The following is a 21,129-nucleotide window of genomic DNA, read 5'->3' as shown; positions in this document are numbered from 1 at the left end:
TCTCTGGCTCTCTTCCTACTTCTGTTTCTCGCTCGCTCGTTCATTTCACCTTGGCCGCGGCCCTTCAACTGTCTACGACCCACGCCCCCCTCTTGGCGAGTTCTTTCTTCGTCGCGTGGACACCCTCTCTTCGTCTTTCTCGCATCCCCGCGTCATATCTGCCCCCGGAGACGAGCATACCTGCCTACGCGATTCCGAGCTCACCTGCCCCTTCTCAAATACATCTATACATTGGTGCTTGATGTGTGTTGTATACATATATTTTATAAGTGAATATACACGTACAGAAAGAACACAAATACCACTTGAGAATGTCTGTTTGACCCACCAAGTCGTCGACTTAGTTCTTGAGGTCCTTCGCCTTCGATTTCCTCGAGCAGAATCGACGGCCACTTCTTCCCTTCTCTGTTTACTCTTGTTACTCTTTTTGCTCCTATTTATCACTCGATATTTCTCGACTCAGGTCACCTGAGATGAACGAACTTTTTCGATAGTATTTTTTACCACCCAATAGTCCAAAAATGAACATAAAATCTAACGGATATTTAATTAATGATCGTCTTTCTAGGTCTACTGATCTAGATTGAGAAATATCCTAAATCGAAAGATTCAATTTAGGAATGAGATTCGAGATATAATGACCTGTAATTTACACACTAATTGAGACAAACGCCCGTGATGACCTTAGTCCTTTACTCCCCCGTCATTCTGTATATTCTGACCATCAAATATCAAGGATAAGGTGTGGTTTTTTCATTCTTCATTACATATAAATACGTGTATACATAAATTCAATGGTCTTCCTTTCCCTTTAGTGTATTTTCACTGATGATTACTCCGGCTTCGTATCGTATTTATGTCAAGATTACTTGACTGCAGACTCACGTCCCTGAAGTAAACCTTGATATTGTCTTACATAATGCAATTAGTAAATAAAACGAATAAGTACAGAATATAAATGGTGGATTAGTAACTGCTGCTAGTCATTGGATTCTTGTAAATATATGAAAAGAGTATACGGGAAAAGAATAGAAGATAGAGATGAGAGAATCGCGTTGAGCACGCGATGAAGTAGCGGAGAATGCAGGAGAATGTGCAAGAGAAAAGAGCAAGAGAAAGAATTAAGATAGTATGTTAGAAAGGGATAAGATGAGGAGTGGTTCACCTGCATTGCTAGCATTGCGCCAACTCAAGGCCAGGGAGTCTGCGGCGGGACCAGACCGGGTCGGCGGGACGTTCTTCCTTTTAGTTTCCTACACCCTGCACTCTTCTTTCCCTTCTTTCAACGCTGCCTTACCTCAGGCGATGCCTCATCTCGCGTGAACAATTGTATATAGCTATGCTACTCTTATGCAGGTCTTTAAATGGACTTAAATCCAATAACACCAGCTCACTTTTTGCTGCCAAATTGGCCTCTCCACCCAATATCTTTTTTTTACACCCTCCAGCTTATTTTTTAGTATAAGAAATGATTGTTCTTATTCGAAAAGCTAATTTTCGGTGTTTTTTTTTGTGTTACAGGATGCAAAATCAAGGCTTTACGTGCTAAAACAAATACTTACATCAAGACTCCAGTACGCGGTGAAGAGCCTGTGTTCGTGGTAACCGGAAGGAAGGAAGATGTAGCACGTGCTAAACGTGAAATTCTATCTGCAGCCGAACATTTCTCGCAGATTCGCGCCTCTCGTAAGAGCTCTCTTGGCGCACTTCTTGGTACACCACCTGGACCACCAGCATCTGTCCCCGGACATGTGACAATTCAGGTACGCGTGCCATACAGAGTTGTTGGTTTGGTGGTTGGTCCAAAGGGAGCAACAATCAAGAGGATTCAACACCAGACACATACATACATTGTAACACCAAGTCGTGATAAAGAACCAGTGTTTGAAGTCACGGGATTACCAGAAAGTGTTGAGGCAGCAAGGCGTGAAATTGAAGCTCACATTGCATTGAGAACTGGTACAACAACTGGTCCAGGATTAGGTGCTGAAGAAGTAGATCTCCTCGGTGCTCTTTGTCGTGGTGGTTTGGGATCAATTCTTGGTAGTCTTGATCCACCTGGTTCTAACGGCTCGAATGGTTCAAGCAGTGGTGCTTTCTCAAGCAGTGGCAGTTGCAGCAGCTCATCTAGTAGCTCAGGAGCACCTGGGTTCAATGATATTGTTGCCATTTGGGGCGCAGGACTTGAAAGAGATGAAGGTCTTGGTGAATCACCATCATTTGAATCACAAACTGCATCAGCATCATCAATCTGGTCATTCCCAGGAGTAGCTTTACCATCAAGACCATCTCCACCAGCATCAGCAAGTCCCGCCAGCCCAACGGACTCACTTTTGGGAAGTGGAAGTGCCGGAGGTCGTCGTGAATGCGTTGTTTGTGGAGACAAAGAAGTAACAACTGCTTTAGTACCCTGTGGACACAATCTTTTCTGCTTGGAATGTGCGAACCGAGTCTGTGAAAATTCCGATCCCAGCTGCCCTGTGTGCTCCAGGCCTGTGCTCCAAGCACTTCGAATTCTCTCTTAAAATGGAAGCGTGTGAAGGAGTTATTGAAGATAATGCAGATGAAGAGTGTCGAAGGCGTATGAGGGGAGAATCAAGTGGATTAGAGAGATGAAGACAACTTCGAGGGACCCTAGAGTCTGGAAAGACGCGCACAAGATTTCAATTCCACTGCTGCTGCCAATATTTAAACCTTAAACAAGACAAACATTTAAAAGATACATTTACACACATACACCATACACAATACCCGGGGATATTAACGCGTTCTTCGCTCGCTCATTCCCGCGCCAACCGGATACAACGAATTGATTAAATATGCTGTAGGTGTAGGTCCCGACTCGCGGCGCGTCTTCTAAATGCGTGCTTTCTCGTTTAGAACCAAGAGAAAATTGTTTGATCACGTAAGCATGCGAATTTTGTCATTTAATTTTAAATAAATGTATTTTAAACAAGTGTAAAATTCTCTTGCTAATATAGATCTCGGTTCGTCTCAACAGACTATTGAATGTTTTTAAGCAACCACAAAACCAAGAGAATTTCACACTGATACTTGGGTATAGTGTATCGACGATAAATTAATTAACTAGTCGCGCCGTGAATCGAAATACGAGATATGTAGAATACTCGTAGATCATGATGATCACAAATTAATATGTCGGTTCATTTATTTGGTGAACGACGAAAAAATAAAATATTGATAAAAACATAATAATAATGAGATTAGATAAAAGTGGATTGTGGTAATGCGTAGTCATTTAGAGGCAAAGGATAATAATACGCAACCCCGCGAGTTGCCAATGGAAAAGTTTAGTAAAGGAAAGAATTTTTAGAAAGCAAGTATATAATAATTTTAAAAAATTTGAATTTAATAAATCAATAAAATATAAAATAATAATAAATAATAACGACAATTCATAGCTCAAACGGTATAAAACTTCTTCCACCCGTCATCTCTCGCTTAGAGTATTATCTTTACCTTTATATAAGCGATATAGTAATTGAAATAATATATATTATATATAAAAAAATATAAACATAAATATATATTATATATAAATATATATATGATATTTTATCGAGAATTTAGATTTTGTATTTTTGCGCGTTTGCCGATGGGATGACAGGCGGAAGTTTAAGTTGCCGATTATATTTAAAGAAAAAAAAAAAAAATGAACAAAATAAATAAAAATGGGGGGAGGGGGCATAAATGAGGTATAGGTAAGATAATGAGTTGATGATTGCTGTGCTGGGGTTTACACAAGTAAACCAATCAGGGGGTAAGATAAAATATTTCGGCTTACCCACGGGGTTGCGAAATATATTTCTGGGTGGAGTTCATTTCTCCTAATTCCCGCTACATATTAAAATCTATAGAACATACATTTAAATACATCCTCAAGCAATCTCCTCTCCTCGCGCCGCGTCCTCTGATTGTATTATTGACTCATAGTAATAATCAAGTAATAATTACTTCATAAATAATGATATCCTTCTTAGGAAAGGGTTGTCAGCAACACATGTAGTTTTCATTTCGAGAGACGTATTATATATTATTATTATTCTAATTATTATATTAAATAATTATACTAATTATTACTATTATTTAGAATATTATACATATTGCATAAATATCTGTATATCAAATATTATAGAGAAGGAACGAAAAGGATACAATTTTCTACATCTCTCTTTAGGTTTAAGCATACTTGAAAGGGAGAATATAATCTGGCTGTTGGTTCTCTATAGTATTTTTAAAAAATATAAGGGCTGTTTTTCTTTTTTAAGTCAGGGGTTTACTTTTCAAGCAGGTGAATAAAAAAATGAAAGAATGAAAATAATAATAATAAAACTATCGGGTAGTCGCGCCCCGTATTATTACCAGAAATAACCCCTGTGATTACTGTTATTTTTTCGTTCATTTCATTTTTCTATGTATCATGTCTTTCTTTTTTTTTATATAAAAAAATATATATTTTTCATTTTTTTGATCAATATAGCAATAACGTGCATATACGTTGAAGCTGTTTCATGACTTGTCCATGATGTCCTAAGATTATAATGGATTTCAGATTAATGATAATTTTTTCTTGTCAATCGTTGCCATTTTTAAAAAATTTTAAAAAAGACGAAGATTTATATATGTGCTCAAATAGTATCTTCAAGCCAACGTGTGTTTTAGACCCACCGGTGCAAGGAGTTTAAAAAAAATAGGAGGAAGACATAGCGTTTTTATTTGTGTATTTTTTTAATTTTTATTTTGTTAAAAATAATTATATTTTTTGGCGTTTTATTAATCTATAAATTTATAATAAATATAATTATATTCTGAGCGTGCGCGAGAGAGATATTATTGAAAATTTCGTCTCACCGGAAGCTTTCAACTTCTCACGTGTATTTTATATATGTATATTTATTTATTTTACATCCAACTCGCGTATATATTCTATTATCGTTGTTCGATGTTTAATCTATTAATTAATATAAAAAAAAAAAAAAAGATTTTAAAAAAGGAAAAAAAAAAATTAAATAATAAATACGCAACTCGAACTACCGATAAAGAATTTAACACGAGTAAATTTGTAATTCATTAGTTGGCGATAATTTAATTTTGCGACGACGTAAACGACCGTACGTTGCCGTGTTAAATGGTATTGGTCCGCACTTAAATGTATTATATACAAAGAAACAACAAAAACAAAGCAAAAAAAAATAATAAAAAAATTATAAAAAATACAATCCTCTGTGGAGGTTTATTATATACTTTAAGTTCGAACGGCAAAAATGAATTCTATATTTTTTCTATGTTAAATCTAAATAATAAAAATAATATGAAAATTAACTTAATGAAGAAGTGAACAAAAATCAATACGGTGATGACGTAAATATATTAAATATATAAATATATATACGTTTATATTTATAAGTCTTATCTCAAAACATCCAAGTTCCAACTTTTAATCAATAAAATAAGCAAGTAAAAATATAACAGTAGAAAAATAAAAATAAAAGGCACGTAATTGGAACATTTACACATACATAAATATATATTTACATAGATCATGAGAAGTAGATGAAACTGTTATCTCATGCACTTCATCATAAGTCTGATTGCGAGAGTGAGGTTTAATGTGAATGAAATTAATTATTAAAATAAAGAGGGAATCGAGCGAGACGATTTTTTTTAAATAAAAAATGAGAATGATCTCGAACGCAGGCTTCTACTGTTTGAATGATTAGATTGAATGGATTAATCGAAAGAGGAAGGAGGAAAGAATAATAATTCTCAATGTATATGTGTTTGACATATATAAATATAAATATATAAAAATATTTAAATATATACGTGAAGTATGAATGACAGAAAAATGCTAATAATTTATATTGCTATATATAAGGCGCGTAGGAATCTCTTCTTTCCTTTTTCTTTTTGTAGTTTATTACAATTGATGATAAATAAGTGAATTTGTGTAATGTGTAAGTAACAGCCATTATGTGCTGAGTCTTGCTGGTATGAGATCGAGCGGTTGCCAAAAGCTCTAAACTTTCGCATTCGAAATCGGAGCGCGATTTTTGTTCATAAGCAAGCGTGTAATCCTTTGGATGAGAGAACGAAAGAAAAAATTATGTTGTCGACGCGAGTGGAGCTTTCATGCTCTTAATAGCTTCATGTAGACATGTTTAAATGAAATATTTATCATAATTTAATGTCTAGGTCAGTCTAGAAAGAACCAATATTGTCTAGAACCTCCGCTAGACCTGGAGGATCATATCTCTAATCCAATAAATAGATAAAAAAGTTTTTCAATTCTGCTAAAAATCATTGAGCAAAAATAGAGACACCTTCACTTTGGCCGAGGTTCTGACATAGTCGACACTCCTACTATTTCATTGCTTTTTCATTCCCCCCCTTACATTTTCATATGCATAACCATGATTTTAACCACATCGTATAACTTATATTCTCAGTGTTGCTGTATAATACAAACATTCATTCTAATATCACAACTGCAATTCTCACCTTCAAGTCTCATTAAATTTAATATTCATATATATATACATATTTAATATAAAACTTTTTCGTCTTACTTTTTTTCACTTTCATATTTTTTTCAAATCATTAAATCTCTTAATAAAAAAAAAAAAAGGCGCAATAACTCAATAATAATAATAATAATGAGGATGATGAAGAAAAAATTATGAATAAAAATATAATACACGCTGTGAAACCCTTTGAGACACATTCTATACGTATTTAATATATAGTAAAAAAATTTAAAAATCTAAGCTTATATCTAATAAACGTATTAAGGCATTAAGCGTAATAAATATATAGCCATTGGCTGTGACCGATAACTGCCATTTTCGTAAAAAAAAAAAAAATACATGACAAAAAGAAAAAAAAAAGAAAAAAAATGTAAAAACAAGTTTTAGAGCGAAAAGACTACAGAGCGCAATAGCTTTGATGCAAATACGGTTTGTGATATTGATAGAGAAAAAATAAAGGTAAAAATTGTTTGAAGTGAAGTAAAATGTTAGGATGCAATTCAAAGCTTAGCGCATTTAATTGTAGATCTGCGATAAACTTTAGGAAACAGCAAAAAATTTTGTGGATTAATAATAATAATAATAAAAGTCTGAGGGATTAAGAGAGTGAGAATAGCAATTGTTAATGCCTCCCGCGTCGATCAAATCCTCTTGTCCTACTTCCGGTGCCTCTCCCACGGGTGCGACGAAGTTAAAAAAAAAAAAAAATAATGAAAAAGGAGTTTAGAGAACATGAGCACGACGATACATATCTCAAAGAATAATAATTAAATGTAAGGAAAAATCGAGTAATAGTTAGAAAAAGAGAGAGAAAAAAACAAAAATATTATACTTATAGGATTATTAATTATTATGGTAAATTAAAAAAAAAAAAAAACAAAACATATAGTAGAAAGAAAAGAGAGATAAAAATGATTGTTGCTTAATTTAAACTGTCTTTACTATATTGTCATATTCTATTGAATAGGTATGTTATGTATTATTATTAATTATTAATATTTGTATGATTATTATTATTATTATAATTATTATTATTACTATATTTTTACTATTATAATCATTATTATGAATATTATTGAGAAATTTAACGTGTAAATATATTTATTTGTGCGTAATTACTTCTTTTTTTTTGTTTTTTTTTTTGATAATCAAAACTAATTTTCGTATTTTATGTTTCTGCACGGTTTGCCATGCATTTTTGTCGTCACAAATTCTCGTGTCGAATCCCCAAACGATCGATCCAAAAATATATATGAATAAAAAAAAATATAAATATATTAATAAATATACGTGTAATAAATAAATAAATAAATATATTCGCAGTTTTCAAGTGTACATGTAAACGTTTGTCTTTCCACAGATATATAGAGTTGCCTACCTAGTGTTCCGGTATTTTTGATATTTCAGATTATTCGCATACGTATATAGATGTATGGATTTTAATTCAAGATCGCTCGTAGTGAGATTATTAAAAATTATGTTATGCAGAAAATTCAAATTAAACAACAATCGTGAATGGTATTAAATAAAATACAAGAAAAATAATGAAAAAAAATTTATAATAAAGTCAAACACGTGCAAAGTATGGTCTTTTTTAAAATTTTATTTAAAAGAAAAAATAAAGAGAGAAAAAAGTTTATTTCATTTTATTAATTATTAATCATTTTGTTTATTTTAATTACACACCATTCGCTACAGATCTTCAGACAATCGAGCGTTTGGTATGGTGATGGGATATGAATGAGAATGTTTGTATATTTGCGACTTATAAACAAATAAAAAATTCAATTTGACATAATAATTTGACTCCAATTAAACATAAATAAATATATTACATAATTTTAATTATTAAAAATATACATATTGCAAACGAAACTCTAAAAAAATATATATATAAAAAATCTATTATATGATATTATATTATATATAAAAAATTAAGCATTGAGCATTATAAAGTTAACAGTGAGAAAATAAATAATAAGAGAATCGTATTATAATCGTAACCGCTTACTTATTTACCTACTTAATTGTCAAATTATCTGTAGATGTTTACAGTAGAATTAATTGCGCAAAATATACATATATAATTCATTATTATTATTATCATTACAATAATTATTAGCATGGATCTATGCGTCCTCTTTATGCGTGAATTTCCAGCATAAATATCATGCAGGTGATGTTGTAGGAATACATATATGCATATATATTCCTATATCGCATTTGCATTGGTATTATTACCTAATTGTATCGATTAACTGAATGGTTAGTCGTTTTGTCAAACACGCCAAATAATTACTAATACATCGCCGCTAGGTCCCGTAATAATCATGCGATAATAATTAACGAATGCGGCTTACACGCGCAGCTCTCAGCCCACAAACTCGATCTCAGATTTTTGCAAATATTCAATCAATGCCTTTTTTTTAATTTTCTAACATGTTTCTGATTATTTTGTAACCACATTAATTCTCTAAGCTTTTGTACTTCATTCATTTTACCATCATCATTTTGAATGGCTTGCTTTTTCATATTTTTTTTTTTTTGTTGCAAATAATTTATTTATCATAACATTTCTTTCCCACCCCATAGTACATGTTTAGAAGTCTAGAATTTACATTTTTTTTTCTGTAACTCACCGAGCTTTCTTGGATGTGTGAGAGAGGAAACCAATTAGAATATTACATCCCTCGTTTGCGAACGCGAGTCAAAGTTGAGTAAGGCAACCGCTCAAAAATGAAAAAAAGAAAATAATAAAAGCTTGACTAGAAGTGATGAAATAAAAAAAAAAAAAAATAAAACTAGTGAATCAGTATTTCCAAGATATAATTATGAAACGTAATATTAGAAAATGATATTAAAAGTCGAGATGAAATTTTTTTACTTGTGAGCTTTGAGGATATTTGGATTACGTTATTTACGTACATAAGGTTAATAAGAAAAAATAAGAAAAAAAAATAATAGTGGTGCGAATGATTAAAATGATAATCGGATATTGTAAAAGCATAGTAGAAAATTTATTGAGACGATTCGGGATATATGAAAAATAAAAAAATAATTGTTTTCATGGCAAATGGATAAAACAACTCTAATCCAGAATATTAAAATTAAGATATCTTGAAAGAAAATTTTTTTAGCAAATATTTTATAAATATATATAATATATATAAATTAAAGCATGTGAATATTTATACATTAAAATACATTTACTAATAATTAAATGTGTTTGAATAGATGAGTATTTGCAAGCCAGGCATTATTATAGTTATTATATTATTATATGATTGATTTATTACTATTATTATTAATATTATTAATTATTATTACGATTATATATTGAATGTTGTGCTTAGTTTATTTTTGAAGCCCCTGAATCGTCAAGTTAACGAAAAGTAGCAAAAAATAGAAAAGAGAATAATTAAAAATGAACGCATGCGTGAATATAAGAAATGAGGATTAATATATGTAGCGGAGATATTTTATATTTGATATTTTATCATCAACATTTATTATTATAATTATAACTATTATTAATTAATTATTATTGTCATCGCAAGTATAAGCGATTAATTATTAATGCGTAGCCATGACAAAAAAAGCCATCTGCATTGATTTTGTTAAAAATAATACTGTTTAATGAAGTGAAAAAAAATCAAATCATTACTCGCATAAGTAACAACATAAAAAATAAAATAAAAAAAAAGTTCAGCTGTCAAAGCTTTCATGAGTAAGTAAATTAATTGACGATCAATGCAGTTTGCTTTTTAGGGTCGTGCAACCTTTGTGTTTTTGTGTTTGTATATAATTTATCAAATCGTCAATATAATTTTTAGTATTCTGATCCACTCTGACGTAATTTTTTGCCGAGGAATGTAATGAGAATGAGAAAATGTGAGATGACGAAAAAAATAAAAAAACAAAAAAAAAAAAAGAAATGAAAGGAAAAAATAAATAAATGGATAATAAGAAATGATAAATGATGAAAAATGGAAAACAGAATATAGATTGAAGGGAAATAAGTGAACTACCGGAGAGAATATCTCGGATGAAGTTAATGGGGACACGAGCCCAGTGTTCATTTTTAATGTGCGATTATAATAATTATTACTATATTATTGATAATGATTATTATTATATTATTATTTCTATTATTAATACTATTATTATTCTTACAATCATTATTATATTTATCATTTGTTTGTTTCAATTATCATTTGTTTATTTTGTCAATTATAAATAAGTTTTTTTTTTTAAGATTTCTTTAAGAGAAAAAATTATGAAACCTTCTTAGTTCTTTTATATCACTTATTTAAATATATCAATTCTCAATTTTTCTTTTCAATTTTTTTTTCGTTAAATTTTGTTGTTTTTGTCGATTCTTAGACACACGACTGACTGAGACTATATGCATTTAACGATATAAAGACTATCTTCCAATTCCCAAATAATAGAGAAAATAAGAAAAAAAAAGTAACTGTTGAAAAGAAAAATGAGAAAATATAATTTTTTGAAAGAGATTATATAATTTTTTGATTACAAGTTACAAATTTTAATTACTAATTTAAATTTATTTACTATAATATTTCATATATGATTCTTATACTCGAATAAAAATATCTCATAAATCACTTTAAATTCGAGATGATAAAAAAAAAAACAAAGAAACAGGAAGGTTTTTTCCATATATAAAATTTAAAAATAATTAAAAATAATAAAAAACTTTTTTCATATTAAAAATTTTTTCAATAAAACTCGTATACGTAAGACTCGTTCTCATACAACAAAGATAAATAAATAAAATAAAAATGACGGTAGGGCGCGCGATTTAATATGATCTGTGTATACTATAAAACGTTATTATAATTATTGAATTACATATAAATATAAATAAATAAATCTAGCAACGTGCTGAAAAAAAGAGATACGCGTATAAGAGTGAAAGAGAAAAAGTTATTTTCGAGTGTATGGGAAAGACAAAAAATAATAAGAAGACATAGCTACAAGTTTATTATTTTCTATATTTTTTTATGTAATTTTATGAACACGCGATAATATATTATGTCTATTATTAGTATAATTATGAATATTTTAATATATAATATGATTCAAATGTGATGTTTACTTTGGTTTTTATTTTTTATTCCCTCATTTCCTTTAAATTTACTTCATTATTATTTTATATCAATTTTAATTTATAAAATTTTATTTATTCATTCTAAAACTTACTGACATCAATACTTAATTTTAAGTCTCTCCGATGTTTCCTATTTCCTCATAATTAAATCAATACATGAAAAATTGTAATTCTCATGACAATTATTAAACATTAAAAATGTCGATATTTCAGTTTATTATTAAGCAATCGTTGGACTGAAAAAAAAAAAATTATTCGATAGAAATAATTCCATAATATTCTATTCTATAAAGAATAAGTTCAATCGTACGTAATAAATATTAAATATTTTTTATTAATTAAAATATATTTTCTAACAATTGTTTTCGACGCAGCTACTATACATCAGCTATATTTTTGCAAAATTTTGTCAGTCTCACACAAGTTGACGATTCGTAATCAAATATGAATTATTAATACCAAAAAAAAACCAAAAAAAAAAAATAACAAATAAAAATAATAATATTAACTTATTATTTAATGGCATGATTAGTAATTGTTAATAAACATAACTTAAAATTTTAACTTGTAATATCAATAAAAAAAAATAACATTTGATCGAACAGTAATACAGAAAAAGTCAAAAAAAATTATAATATGGTCTAAGATATGTATTTTTACAAAAATGGTATTTATTAATATTTTGCTAAAAAATCTAGTTACACAGAACATCGTTAAACATATAAAAACATATAAACAAACATTTATCTTAAATTTAAAAAATAATAAAAATTATGTAACTTTGATAAAGTAATCTGTTGAATTTTTTTTAAGCTCTATATCATTTTCAACAATATTTCGAATAGTTCAGCAAGGAATCTGGAGCTCCGGTGTATTTTCTTGCAAAGGTCTTTACCCTGGCCGCATTTTATTATTATTATCACCTCTTTATAATTTCTTTAATCATCCTCTCTCTATTCTGCATCTCTTTCATACACTGACAACGTATTTGAAATTAGCTCAAAATTCATCTTTTAAGATTAAAAAAAAAAAAACCATATATTTATAACTTAAAATAAAGCATTTTTTGTTGTATATATTGAATCAGCTCTTTCGGTCATTGAACTTTGAACTCGTTTAGTCTGGACGCCATTTCCAACCCCTGTCTTCCGTTCTGAATTCAGATTGGTTTATGAGCACATATAGAGAACAGTTGACACTTGAGGATGTGGGATATCGCGTCAAACTTGATAAAAAAAATTCTTGACGATTGTCTGAATCGTATGAGAATAAGGAAAAGGAGAAAATGATAAGAATGAAGGGGCAAAAAAGAGGAAGAAGACGGTGCAAAGCGAGTTTCGCAAGGGCTGTTGCCCGTTGGGATGGCAACGTCGCATTGCAGCGTTGGGTTGCGGTCGATGCCGTTCACCGGGTGGGGGGTGTCGGGAGTTCTCGACGATGGAAACGGGAGGCCGGCATGTGCTTCTCTATCCCTCAAACCAACTAACACATGAAGCCAACGTCCAACACTATTCTCTTGCACCCTCTATCATCCCTCCCGGTCTCTTTTTCTCCCTCGCGTTCTTTCTCTTCCTGCAGCGAATCGATAGCACGTCGACTCGTACCACGACTTTACATAGACGTAACTCAGGGGCTAGATTCTCCTACTCTAAAATCACTGATAAAACTTTGCACTTTACCTACTCCACAATGTACTATTTTTTATCAAGTTCCACTGCATTTTCTACTACACTAAATCAAATACTTTTATTAAACAAACATTTTTTATCATCTATCATAAATAGTGAGTAATTATATCTTCGTTTAAGTACTCAATATTGTCATGTATGATTTTTAACATCAGCTGTAACTTTAATCTACATATACTGTTAATCTATCAAAGTATTTATAATTAAAATTCTCAACTTTTATAAACTTTTTCTCGTAATAGATACATAATATATGGCAGTTAATTAAGCTCAATGGATGTTCAAAATTGTTACCTTAATGTCGTATATTTTTTAATCAACTTTTCCAAGTTTACTTATAATTTATATATAGGGGGGTGAATATGAGAGCATTTTTGTATTAAATTGAGTTTGATGTTTTTTTTCCCTATCTTATAGGAAGTGGAAATGAGAGAATACGAAGAATGAAAAGAAGAAAAGACAATATATATATACATAATATTTATATCCTTTTTCTTTTCATTTTATCTCATTTCATTTTCCCCTTGGCTCTTTACTTTTCTTCCTCTCCACAATCGTGCTTTCACCGGTCTCGGTCGATAGCTCGTGGGGGTCGCGGAAGAGACGCGGCGACGCCCTGTTTAACCACCCCCTTCACGATCACAGAGGTTCCCAACTTCTTCGAGTATTATTATCATTTTAATATCATCATTATATTTACTATCATTCAAAATGTATACTAAATTAAACAAATTTAATATTTCAATCTACAAATACTAGTCATTTCGATTAAAAAATTATCCGATAAAATAAATAAGTATCTAATGATATTATGAAATTTCATCGGAATCGAGTTCCTAATTAATAAACCTAAAAAAAAAGATACTCCAAACAAGGTTCGAAATAAATTAAAATATGAGAATATATATTACAAGCTACTTGGATTATGACGCTGTTGAAGCCAATGTAACACGTATTGATTAAAGTAGCGCCTATTTTAGCTTTTCTTAACTTTAATGATAAAATACTAGAGATATAAAATCCAAAAATATCGTGGAAACCATAAAAAATCAAGTACAACAGTAGCAAAAAATTCGACGTCAGAGTATGGAAATTATTTTTATTAAAAATTTCTTATTATTTATGACCTTTTGAGTCTTGCTTGTTATTATGTTTAATGTTACTTTGATAAAACTAATTCTCGGCTAATGCATGTATCGGATAGTTTTTTGAAATCGGGAAGTATACGAATCTCGATGTCTTAACTTGACAGAAGGCGAATAAAAATATATAACATTTAAAATACTTAAGTTAGAGGACGTATGTATGAAAAAAAAACACGTGTAGTGTATTAATGTGTAGCTTGTATAATAGTGTGGCCTCGACTAAAACGAGGCTTATTGATGCATTTTTCTATTTTACTATGGTATGACTAAAAATGGCATGATTTTTGAGTTATAAAGTCTAGAATTTAGGGCACAAAAAATCTTTACACAGGTAATAACATATAATATATATATAGGAAAACACTTTGATTAATAATGAGGTTTTATGAAGAATTAATATAAATAAATCAAGGTTATTAAATAAAACTCGTATGCGCATATATATGATATATATTTATTGTGTTGGTCGGGCATGTGTAAACATATAAGTATATTTATATATGATATCTTAAACCGATTAAAGACGGTAAGGGGTAAATTGTAGAGTTTTCGTAGTTTTCCAATTTTCCATAAATAAAATATAATGGAAAAGAAAAAAAATATAAACCCGTTTGAGTGTCTATTAAGAATGTTAAGGATTCGTATTTATATTGGTAAAAAAAATGAAAATATGGGACAATCCCATGTTAATTTGAGTGATGGGGATAATTAAAAAATTAAAAAAAATAAAAAAATATTAAAAATATGTAAAGAATTAATTTTGTACTTTTTCGTGTACTTTGTGAAATGCTCAACAAAAATGTCGTATCTATCGTATTTAAAATACCTGGCGTGTTAAACAAAAAAAATTGAACCAACGATCGGAAAAAAAATAATATCGATCTTGGGAGAGTAACAGTGCATGGTCAAGATGAAAATTCGTTTTCGCGTGAGTGTGAAATAATTTTTATTCTTTCGGGAATAATAATAAAATTATTATGAGGAATATAAGACATAAGGATGAACCGTGATCATTTTTATCCGGCTTATCATACAACGTCTAAGTCTTCCGGTTCGGGGATAAAAGTTTTATGAATGAATATCATGGAAAAATATTTCACTCTGTATACTTTTGGTATAATAAAATTCCTACAAGAGTTGAACAAAAAAAAAAATTGTAATAAAATGAAAAAAAAACCTAAAAAAATAAATAATAACTAAAGAAAATATAGCAAAAAAGTCAAAGACGTATCTCTCCGCGAAACGAGTTTTTCTGTCACCGAAAAAATTGAAATGATACTGAACAGAGAATAAGTCAGAGATATAAAGTTTAATGAAATAAGAATGACGGTATATAAGAAAAAAAAGAGTATCGCAAATAAAGACGGCTTAATGGAATTGTCTATGAAAAAATATAGAGGGTAAATGAGAGTGAAATAATGAAAAAAAAAGAAAAGATTAAAAGAAAGAGAAAAGAAAAATTATCGATACAAAAAATATTAATACCTAAATGCCCGGTTTATTTTTATATTTATTTTTCGATCTATGAAACGTTATAAAAGTTTAAAAGTAGTATTAAATTTGATGAAAAAAAAAGCAAAAAAAAATATATTAATAATAAATATTATTGTCTAACGCTACGTATATTTATAATGTCGATATATATTAACGAATATATAATTATATTTGCAAAAATTCATTCGCAATTATAAAATGATATTAAACTTCCATTATTATTGCGGCAAATCGCCCACTATCCTTAAAACAAATTTTCCCTTTTATCGCCCAATTTTCCTCTCCACCTATATTCGTATTTAATTAAAAAATCTATTTGCAAAAAAACCAAAAAAAACATAAATGATGAGCGTCTAACTTGGTGTAATTTTTAGAATAAGAAAAATTCATATAATGGATTAAAAATATTCTTGAATGATAAAATATTAAACCGTTATATGAACCATAATAGCAACTACGTCTTTGCAATTTCTTTATACTCCCCCTCTTTCAATAAAAATCGTCTGTTGAATCTGTCTATACTTATCGAATGCTATATGTTTCCGATAAAAAAATTCCAAAGACGTAATCATATATCAGCATCATTACATTACTGCCTGATGCTCCTTTAGCTTTAGTTCACGTGATGAGTGTAAGTGTGACACATTAAAGATAGAATTTTTAACAAGTGAATAATAAAGCACGAAAAAATGTCAAAAGAAATAATTATGAACGTCATTGTTGTTAACACGTGAACAAATATAATATGTGTAAGAAAAAAAAAAAATGATAAGAATTAATATAAAAAATAAAATGTAAACAATCTAGCTGTGTAACCGTGTAGCCTAAGTCATTGCGAACAGTTTTATTACAGTGTTTCATTAATCATACTGTGTAAATGATAATGTGGAACATTAATGAGCGAGCAAGAGAATGAAAATAAGATGAAAAAAAATTTATAAATAAAAGAAGATGAAATATTGAACAAAATAAATAGATTTAATATCGATGAAACGATAATTTTTATTGAATAAAAAAAGATATCACTTGTTCACTCATTAATTACTTTCACATAAGTAAAACTAATTAATCGTAATGGCTAACGTAATGATTTGTGATCTATAAATATATTAAACATAATATATCTATATATTTGAAGTTAATCTGTATATATAAATAATATATACATAATATATATATTTATTTATTTATTTATAATATGTCAATACACGGTGGATTTCGCGGTGATTTTTTGTTTATAAATGTTGGTGCTTTTTATTCACATTAAAAAAGATGTGATGAGCAGGAAAAAAAAGTATGAATAAGAGAAATAAACAAAGAGTATGATCATCAGGGAATACGTTCATTGCACCACATGTTTAATTAATTTTTTGTCGTAAATGTTATTGCACTTATCGCCGTGGAACACCCCGCGTATAAAAAAAATAATATGCATTAGCTTTTGGACTGATTACTGTAAAATGATGCGATAACAAAAGAAGACAATGAAATTATGAAACTTCACATTTAAAAGAGAAAAAAAATAACATAGACTTACGCACAGAGAAACAAACTAAAATAAATAAAATCACCATGTATACATGTTTTGATGTTCTTCATGTGATTTTTCATGCTTTTTAGAATTATCATCCCTTTTTTTAATTAAATATATAACTAATTAAATAAAAATTATGAAAAACCATTTTGATGCAATCGTTGCCAATTGATGATGTAGAAAAAAAAATAATTTTTTTATTATAAAATTGCACGATTTTTGTCAAAAAAATAATTAGTGATGAATTTTCATAAAAATTCATAATATTTATTATTATTATTATTATAATTATTATTATTGTAAGTTAAATATTTCTTTGTCACGCTAAATTCGAACGGACGTGCTTTCGTGATATCGTCCGCAAAACTATTTTTGATAAATTCGCAAGGGAATTTAATTCCGATCGTAATTGTCGTGTTATAAACAACATTTAAAAAATTAATAAAAATGAAATTTAATTAATTATTTGAATCAAATAAAATTCCAAATCCATTTTCAAGACAATTAAAAAAAAGAAAAAAAAAGAGAATGTTGAGTAAATCGAACAAAGTCGATAAAAAAAAAAATTTGTCTCTATTTGCTCACACGTGGACTTTGTGTGAATATACGTTATGCAGTGTACGTGAGTATTTGATGCTGATTAATTTATAAAAGTAACAAATATACTATTATTATGATGACATAAAGTGTAAGGCCTAAAGTAAAAAAAAAAAACACGTACACATTTATATAAAGATCCATAAGAAAATACGGGCACCTGACAAAATGTAGACATAAATATGCCGTGGAGTATCCGGACAATTCATTAAAAGCTCATACTGGAGCAAGTTTTAAATTATACAACTTGTAGTGCGAATATCTTGCATATTTATATTTACAAAGTGTCTGAGTAATAAAGGAAAGAAAGATAAGACCACGAGTATTGAATGAAAAAAAATAATTTATTTGTAAGTATAATTAATGATTATGATAAATATTAACAATATATTCTATATCTGTAATAATTATTATAACTATATACCTATAGATTCAAACGTAAAGGTGGCAATCCACCGGTAACGTAATCGATATGTAATAATCCTCACAAGGATATCATGTATGATCAGCATCTGTATTTCCTAGATCCCTTTAATCCCTCATTAATCCGACGTTTACTCGGTTTTACGTAAACGACAAGTCTTCGATATGGAATTTCAAAGCAATAAGTAATTAAAATATTTACTTAAGGTTACATAGGACGTATGCGAGAAATAAGATTTTAAAAAATGGTAGTGAGAGTTTAATATTTAATTGCTTTTGTTTATCATTTACAATTGGATATTTTGTGTAATGAAAATTAAAAAATTTCAAATATTCAAAAAAAAAGAAAAACAAATTGTATTTCATTCTTATTTTTTTTGTTTCTGTAAAATTTTTCTTTCATCCTCTCTTATTCTTTTCTCTCTTTCTCTCATTCTCTTGCCTCTTCTACTGTCTTTTATATCCATCTTCTGTGTGTATTTCTATTAAATGTCATGAGCCTGCTCGATCTTTCTACATCTATTGATTTGATAAACTTTTATGACCAAATGCGAGGATTAGAAGAAAATCTACATAAATAACTGAAATACATGAAACAATTTATTTGCTAATTTTTGTTATTTATGCTATTGATTTTCAATATAGGAATAAAAGTGTTAAGGTATACACATGGTAATGAATGTCATCATATTATACCAATTATTATAAGAAACATAAAAAAAAAATTAGATTCCATAAAAAATACAAATAAAACAACGATTTCAGTCGAATTTTAAAAATTATTTTTTCATTAAATTAATTGTTCATGTTTGAATTTATTGTTTCTATCAATTATCAAGCCAATTATTAAATATATATAAATACATAAATATATATACAACAATTAAGTAATATATAACAAAATATTTTTACTTACGCAAGTAAATTAAATAAATATTATATCGTTGCTGATAAACTTTAAGTGATTAAAAAACTTTTTTCCTAAAAAATTAACTTGAAAAAAATGACAAATGACAAAAACTACAACCAAAGCAATATTAAATTTTCATAAAATGCAATGGTAGTGATTTTTAAACCAAAAAAAAAAAAAAATTTCATAAGAATCAAATGATTTATAAGACACTGCAACAATTTCGAATTTCGTCAAAAAGGCCATATCAAAGCTTTCTGTGATTCACGAAGACTGATCATCCATTTTAAAGAGACATAAAAAAATAAAAAAGTGGGAATGACAGATAGAAATGAAAATTCGGGAAGGAGTGAAAGATTTGACGAGATTACTCAGTGAAAAAAGGGTCCAAAAAAGGGATGGATAAAACGTTAAGTTGCAGTGTCTATATGGCAACAAATTTTGGCCATGTCAGAAGGGTCGTAAACTCTTGCTCACTTTTTATGTAAAAAATCCAGAAACAATGACGATTGGTGAGTTCGAAGAGAAAGTAATGGTTTATTTAACGGCAAGAGACAAAAAAAAAAAAAATAAGCATGATTTTATATTTTTCTCCATTCATCACTGATTAATTTGTCATGTCATTAAATAATTTAATTACAATTAATAGAAATATAAATAGATATCATGACCTTTTTTTCTCACAAATGTAAACATAATATATAATGAAAAATAATGTAACAAAATAATTCATGATTATATACTATTATAAAATATATGGAATCACATATTATATATTGATGGAAAAAAGGTATATTATAAAAACAAAGATGTATTTAATTTTCCTCTGTTTTATATTTAGAATTTATATTTCAATAAAAACTTATAAATTTAAACATACGTAGAAATTGATGTCTTTATTTATCTCAATCATAAATATTTCATTGAATCTTATCATATTATCACAATCATTAGACTTATTTTTTATTTAAATCAGTATTTTTGTAGTTAATCATTCTTTCATGATCATTCGAAGTCATAGGTGGATCAGCGCAAATCAAATTACACAATAATCAGTTACTTAAGATATTGAAGGAGGGTATTTTTAAAAAATGATTCCCAATATGTTCAGCCACACATGTGCACATGAGAAACGATTTAGAAGGAAAGGTTGACAAGATGAAATAGGTGCTATGACAGCATGTACATTTGAAAAGTCATAAGGTCAGTTTAAAAAAAAATCAATTGTGAAAAATCGTTTTTGTTTAAATCGTTCTCATAAATTCGATCTCAATTCTATTGGTCACTGGAGAAAGATTGAGTGGGTGATAAAAAAACAACCAAACTGAAATGTGTATGATTTTTTAAAGATATGTTTTACACATATCTAAACATACATAGATGAACATTTATATATATATAAAGATGGATGCATATAGACATTCTCTCGACTCAAACGTCTGTATCGATCGTGACGTTCCAGTCTCGCGCTAGGCAAGTAAGGAGAAAAGAAAAAGAAGGGAGGAAAAAAATTACTCGTACCCTGTATTGCGACGAGTTGAAGCAGTAATTGCGCAGAGACTCTCATTCTCTATTCCTTTTTTCCCATTTTCCTTTGCAAAATTTATTTTCGACTAAAAAAGAATGAGAGAGAGAGAGAGAGAAAAACCTGAATCT

The 21,129-nt window shown here is 28.9% G+C and overlaps 1 protein-coding gene across 1 annotated transcript in view; it reads left to right on the top strand.

Annotated features, from left to right (window-relative positions):
• The window catches only part of LOC118069776 (RNA-binding protein MEX3B), a 35,093-nt gene extending 24,574 nt beyond the window's left edge, over positions 1 to 10,519 (top strand). Inside the window, exon 2 of the mRNA XM_035088095.1 lies at positions 1,522 to 10,519. Within this exon, the coding sequence (XP_034943986.1) occupies positions 1,522 to 2,525 (1,004 nt within the window). The 3' untranslated portion in view covers positions 2,526 to 10,519. The remainder of the gene's footprint in view (positions 1 to 1,521) is intronic.
• Positions 10,520 to 21,129: the final 10,610 nt, after the last annotated feature.

The sequence above is a fragment of the Chelonus insularis genome, unplaced genomic scaffold (genome assembly GCF_013357705.1).
Source record: "Chelonus insularis isolate UGA/USDA-ARS -01 unplaced genomic scaffold, ASM1335770v1 contig_42_pilon, whole genome shotgun sequence".
Lineage (NCBI taxonomy): Eukaryota > Metazoa > Arthropoda > Insecta > Hymenoptera > Braconidae > Chelonus > Chelonus insularis.
The sequence above is the reverse complement of the archived record's forward strand: the minus strand, read 5'-3'. Positions and strand labels throughout refer to the sequence as shown.